This window comes from Rhagoletis pomonella, unplaced genomic scaffold (assembly GCF_013731165.1).
Source record: "Rhagoletis pomonella isolate Grant_MI unplaced genomic scaffold, Rhpom_1.0 Rhpom_scaffold_00013, whole genome shotgun sequence".
Classification (NCBI taxonomy): domain Eukaryota; kingdom Metazoa; phylum Arthropoda; class Insecta; order Diptera; family Tephritidae; genus Rhagoletis; species Rhagoletis pomonella.
The window spans coordinates 9473004-9479739 of NW_023458567.1; the positions used below are offsets into that span (position 1 = coordinate 9473004).

At 31.1% G+C, this 6736-nt stretch overlaps 1 protein-coding gene across 1 annotated transcript in view; it reads right to left on the reverse strand.

Moving 5' to 3' along the window:
- Window positions 1–5268: 5268 nt before the first annotated feature.
- Window positions 5269–6736, reverse strand: part of LOC118748342 — a 1915-nt gene continuing 447 nt past the window's right edge. The window contains exon 2 of the mRNA XM_036482715.1: window positions 5269–6732. Within this exon, the coding sequence (XP_036338608.1) occupies window positions 5485–6732 (1248 nt within the window). The 3' untranslated portion in view covers window positions 5269–5484. The remainder of the gene's footprint in view (window positions 6733–6736) is intronic.

Below are 6736 nucleotides of genomic sequence, written 5' to 3' on the forward strand. Positions count from 1 at the left end.
TAATTAAAAACGCGAAAACAGTTAAAATATAAAAATTCAAAGTACATTACAAAGTTAAAACCAATAGCATAAGTTAACGAAACTTTAGTGAAGAAATTTTTCGAAATTACTGAATTGAAATTATTGTATTTAAAAAGAATTCTCTGCTGTGCAGATGCAAATAAATTAAGTGTAGAAAAAAATATGTACATATAGTATATTAAAAATTACAAAACCACACACAAACATACGCACGCAGAATTTCACAAAAAAAAAATATTAAACAGAGAGCAATTGGTAGTAAAAAAAATAGGCGTGTACATTCCAGCGTTCAAGTTTAGAAATAAATTTTCAATAAAATACATAGAAGAAAATTTACTAAAAAACAATTTGGCAATGGACTTACCATTTTTGTGAGATAAAAATAAGCTACATTCATGGGAACTCATGAAAATATCACAAGTTTGTACTTTGAACTTGCGAAGAAAATTTAAACGGCGAGGTTTTTATGAAAAAGCAGTTAAAAGTTCAAAACCTATTTACAATTTTTTTAAATTCCAAATAGTCCGGCCCACTTGACATAGGATATCCTTTCCAGCTTTATGGGGCGGTTTAACATTAGAACATTTCCGCCACCAGAACAACTCCGTTTTGTGGGCAAGAGCGGCGGTGGAGTGAGGTTTTTTTTTCGTTACCTTAATTCACAAAGGCCCTAATCAACAAATTTTTTATTTTGCAGGAGCAGCAAAAAACATTATAAAAAGAGCATCAAAAACAGCTAGGGCATTTTAAAAAGTTGCAAGTAACTCCGTTGGTTTTTGGTACCAGAGCTTTAAAAATTTTACAAACAATCTGGAAAACCGCAGTTTGATAAAAAGCAGAAACGGTAATCATTATGAGTAAAATGATTCAAATCAGCATTTAAACATTATTTTATGATTTTTATTTTTTTCTTTCAAAAATACAAATTATTATTGAGTTTTATTTTTTCGCTCAACGGAAAGAATTATTATTTGATAATTTTTTTTTTTTGAATCAGAGATAACAATTATTTTTCCAAAAGTTATACAGACACAGCCTACTGAAATTTTGGCACTTATTCCTTTTATTGGGGTGTCGCTACATCTAAAAAGGATACATCGGAAATCAAGCTTTTGGGTTTTTCGAATGATCATTATTCTTTAGTGAAAAAATAAAACTCAATAATAATTATTATCTTTCAGCGAAAAAATAAAAATTATAAAATAATCATCATTTTTAATCGAACAAATAAAAATCAAGCAATAATAATTTCCTTTGAGCAAAAAAATAAAACTCAAATATTAATTATTATTTTTAATCGTTATTCATTTAATCGAAAAATAAAAAGCATTGTAAATGAAAGTAGGCGTACGAACACAAATACGTGAGTATAGGTAAAATTTGTTTTACGACAATTACAACATCTTGATTTTTTTTGGTTAAAATTAGAAAAATAATGGTTATTTTCAGTCGCTGGAAAAAAGTGTTGGTTAGGGCCTTTGTGAACTAAGGTAGAGCGATATGTAAAAAATTATCGAACGCCGAGCTACCGAGTACCATGCAGTGTGAAAACCCCTAGTGAGAATAATTAATCTGTCAATGTGGGGTGAAAAGGCCCCATAGGCATATTTCAACCGTACAAAATGGCTTCATCGATAGAATTTGGATATCAATATCGATAGATTTCATTTCATACCGGAAACGCGGTTATGAGTAGTTATTTCTAATAGCGTTTTCATGCTAATACATTCGTTTATACTTTTCTAACCCCAAAGCGTTTTATTGTGCAGAAAATCAAAGTATCAAAACCCATCCATTATTAAGAATTAATTAATTAGCAAGTATAAAAAGCGACAGCCTTGCCACCGTAAAAAAATGAAATTCTCCTGTAAATACAATAGTTCATAGACAAAGTAGATTATGTAGTGTAGCATATTAGAAAAAGTTGAAGTAAAAATTTAAATTAAAGGCAAATTTAAATTTAAAAATCAACAACAACTGAGCGTACTGAGTACCGTTTTAAAATTAATGTTAAGCCGTAATATTTGATGATCTTTAAATGGCGTTGGAATGTTACATACATATTGTTGGAAAAATAGCAAATATTTTATATTTACCCAATTTATAATTTCTTGAAGAAAAGTTTTTTCTCATGCTAAGGAAGCAGGCAGTGGCCGGTTAAAGGCAAATGATGTTTTTCACTTGAATGAACAAAAGAATCAAAACAGTAGTTAGCTCTTAAATAAAGTTTCAGTTAAATTTTTACTCCGGCACTGCGTGCTGCCACCGTTACCACGAACTATATGCATTTTTTGAAACCACCTACTCGTCAGTTAATTCTCAAACGTGCAGCAATCGTAAAATCTCCAACTTTTCTCTAAAATTTTTTCCCCCAATTGTACTCCACTAAACCTGTTAACCTACTGTTGGTAATTGGAATATCTTCAATTCAATCACCACTAACCACTTGTGCGGGTCTGTAAATTGATTAACAAATTTTCTTAATAATTTAAAAAAAAAACTAAAAGCAAAGCTATACAATGCAAAGATATACATACATACATACATACATACACATATAGCGGAGTTATTATTAAATAATACAATTAAATGCAGACATACACATGTATGTATGTATGTAAAATAGTAGTATATGAGTATTAATTAAAATGAGTGCGCAAGTATGAAATATACATACTTGTAAGTATGTATGTCTGTATAATAGGTTAGTTATTAAAAATACATATGTATGTACATGCATACATGTTTACAATAACGGATATGACAAACAACGTAATAGAAAACAGACGAAATTTAATTATAAACAAATTTTAGTAATAATTAAGAAATAGATATTGAATAAAATTAAAAACCAACCATTATAGCTACATGAATACGAAAACCAAAATCAAATAATGTAAAAACAAATTTAATTAAATGAAATTACTTTAAGTAGAAACTGAAGCGCAAAAGATGCAAATACTTTGATAAAAAAAAAACCCCCCAACATATTATTTGAGAAAACGTTTGTTTCTAAGTTAACAAGCAATTCTAATTCATAGAAAACGTAGTGAAATAATTAATTGTGAAAATTATTCAATGTCGAATAAATCCAAATACAAATTACACAATTCATTATTTGAAATGAAAGCGGAAAGCAAAAAAAAAAACATTAAACCGGAAAGAAAATAAATGTTGTAATCAATCAAACACCGACAAGTTAAAGAATATATGTATTGCAGAGTGAAGTATGAAAAATAAAATAAGCAAAATGCAATGTAATTAAAAACTCAATTAAAGTTTAAAAGAAAGGAGATTTTCCAGAAATAAACAAATTAAAGAATACAAAATAATGTTGAGTCTGGTTTTAATTTGCAGCGCTCTCCCAACGACTGATTTTTCTTTTTCAGCCATAAGCATCTAGATGTATTGCCGCATCAAAAACAAAATTTAAAAAAAAAAATCGCTTACGTTATTTTGGTGGTTGGGGCTCGATATAGGGAATTAATGCTGGAAAGATGTTTGAAAAGAATTTCCCACTAGGCATTAAATGGCAAAACCGACAAATGACAAGGTCGGGCATTAAAGAATAATCGTGTCATTACATTAAAAAAATAGTCATTAAGTTCATTTCCACTTGGCATTTTTTTAAATGGCATACATTTTTTGTCATATCAATGCCTAGTGGAAATTCAGCATAATTCACAATTCAAAGTTTGTGTGAAAATGCAAAGTTTGATCAAGTGGTATACATACATATGTACATACATACATACATATTTGGTAAAAAAAAAACAGATGGAAATTCACACATGCTGCGAGTAAAATAATGGCAGAAAAATTCGAAATTATGCTGTTGGCAACCTATGTCTATTTATGTATTGTTAATAATTTTCATTTAAAATATGGGTTGATCTACATTTGAAGGGGTTAAAATCATAAGGATCTAAGTAACATTTTACCTCCCTTTTTTTAGCTCGGGATGTAACTATGTAATATTGATGCGCCTAAAAGATGCAGCGATTTCTATTCTCAATTTACATACCTGTTGACAGTACGAATGGAAATTATAATAGCGAGGTTTTAGTTTTTTAAACTATAATTTTATTTTTAAATATAAGTTATGCCCATATTTGTATAGTTAACAATAGCGTTTATTTGGTGAGAAAGAGTAAATATTCTTTGAATTATTTAATTAACCTGCATTCATTTAGGCAAGAATCATTTCAAATGCATTTACCCAGAATTTACAATAAATAATAAACTTTAACCTTAATTATCTCAAAAAAATTTCAAATCTACTTAGCTCCTTTTGATTCTAACCCCTTCATTTGTAGTACCCTGCCCACCTTTACTTCATACACTTTAAAATATTTCTGCTTCAAGATTGTATGAAATAAAAGTGTGAAGTGTATGAACTAAAGGTGAGCAGGATAGCATATCAGAAACCACATTAATAAATTTTCCAAGTTTGCACAAAGTTCCTAAAAACTAATAAAATAAAATGCTCGTCAAAATTTCGATTTTTTAATTCGATTTCTTCGGAAAATTTTCAGTATGCAGTTTTGTAGCCCATTTAATTTAGATTTTTTTTTGGGTTTAGGAGAGTGTTGCGCGTTTTCATCCATATAACGCATGAACCAAGTTTATTTTTATGTGGAACAAAATGCACAACACCCTCCACAAAAAAATTCGAAAAAAAATCTAAATTTTGATGAACATTTTTTTACGTTTAATTAGTTTTTGTGAACTTTTGGTAAGCTTTTAAACTTCTATTAATGTGGTTTCTGATATAGATCAACCCATGATAAAAACATTACAAGGTAAATTCATTCTCTCAATTCGTCGGCCATGATTTTTTTCTGAAGTTTGCCAACATTTTATAATCATAAAATAATTGAAAATAAAAAAATTAAATTGTTCACAATTGTTGTTGTTTGAGATTGCAAATGAGAATGTGTGTGTGAGTTCGAGTTTTGAATTTTAAAATTATATTGTTGGCAAACGTCAGACTGCCTCTCAATGGTTTTACCTTGTTATGTTTTTATCATGGATCAACCCATATCTAAATCAAAAATTTTTAACAATAAATAAACAAACATAAGTTGCCAACAGCTTCATTGGAATTTGGCTGCTATTATTCTGTTGTACTGAACATATTCTCCTCATCAAGCTTATTAGTTGTATGATGAAATCTCCAAAAATGTAAATTTTGAAATAACTCTCTTTCTTGTTAAACGTGCGATATGTATACTGCTTGTATATTCAAATAAAGTATGTATACAAAATCGATTCTTTATTAAAAACGAAATACAATATTTAACACAGTTTGCCGAAATTTCATAGTGCTAGTTTGGTGGCTTAAAACAAATCTAAAAAATTGTATATTTAGAAAAACTTACTTAGTAAACGGTTAAGTATTATCTTTGGGTGCAAAACAGTGACATATAGCAGCAAACATCATTTAGTAAATTATATACTAAATCATTTAGTGAACTCGTAGGCTTCTTGGTTTTTATGAAACACAGTCTTCATAAAATGCTGTCCTATTTCGCGCGTCGATCGTCTTAAACTGCTCCGCAATGAGTGTTTCCGGTCTCCCTCTGCCTTCGGCAACAATTCCGCCTTGAGTTTCATACTACGTTCACTGGTATCAATAATGGATATTTCAGCTTTGACCGCAGCCGCCTTTTCTGTGCAAATTGTCGTTTTGGGCGCCGCTTTGCGTCGCAAGCTATTACGAATAAATTTATATGCACCAATGTGTGGTTGCTTTTCTTTTGTTTCTACTTCTTCATTTTGCAAAAGGTGCTGCTGCTTTTCAACCGATTTTTTCTCTGCTATGTCATCATGCTTGTTTGGATGCATCAGTTTTCTTAGAGACTTACGTATTATGTTTCGTACATTTAATGATTTTTTATGGTCTGTCGCCGAGTTACTTGAGCCAGTGGAATGTAGCGACTCTTTGCTGCCAGTTGCATCTTGTGGATTAATGCGATGGTAGGCGCGCACAAACGGTGCAGGGACTCTGAAATCTATCTCTTCATCATCAGAATCAGACGCATAGGCAACATCTTCAGTTTTTAATTCATCATTAACATGTTCGATTTGTGCTTTTCCAGATATTTCTGTATCATGTGACTGAATTGTAAACTCCTCGGTTGTAGTAGTTTTTATAATCTCGTCTTTGAAACTCTCATTTTCCTTCTCTTCATCTTCTTCAACTATCTCTGCCAATCTTTGTGTAAAAGTTATTTTTTGTTCCACATCTACTTGTAAAGTTAATTCGCTCGTTTGGGAATCCATGCATGTACCATTGGTTTTGCGCATTTTTGCCTCGTTGATACTGTTTTCCAACTCAAGCTGGTAACGATCCAATTCTTTTCCAATATCCATGCTACTCTCTTCGCTTGCCGAATCCAGTGAACGCTTCGGTACCGCTAGAACCGGAGAAAATACAAGCTTATCTGCTAGCAGTTTGGTAGGAGTTAATTGTTCAATGGGTATGTTTGAAAAGTCGATGCGGCAGCCCAAAGTAGGCTTAAATGGTAAAACTATTTTTAAGTCAGTGGGCACCGCTGGGCCGTCATCTAGACCGCGATTTTCGACACCAACAACAGCAGTAATGGGCTGAACATTGGTACAACGTTGGATCTCAAAAGGGTTACGCGTAGAAGATGCATCTTGTGATCGTAGATTTAATGCGGCGTTTACAAAGCAATTTGACTGTATCACA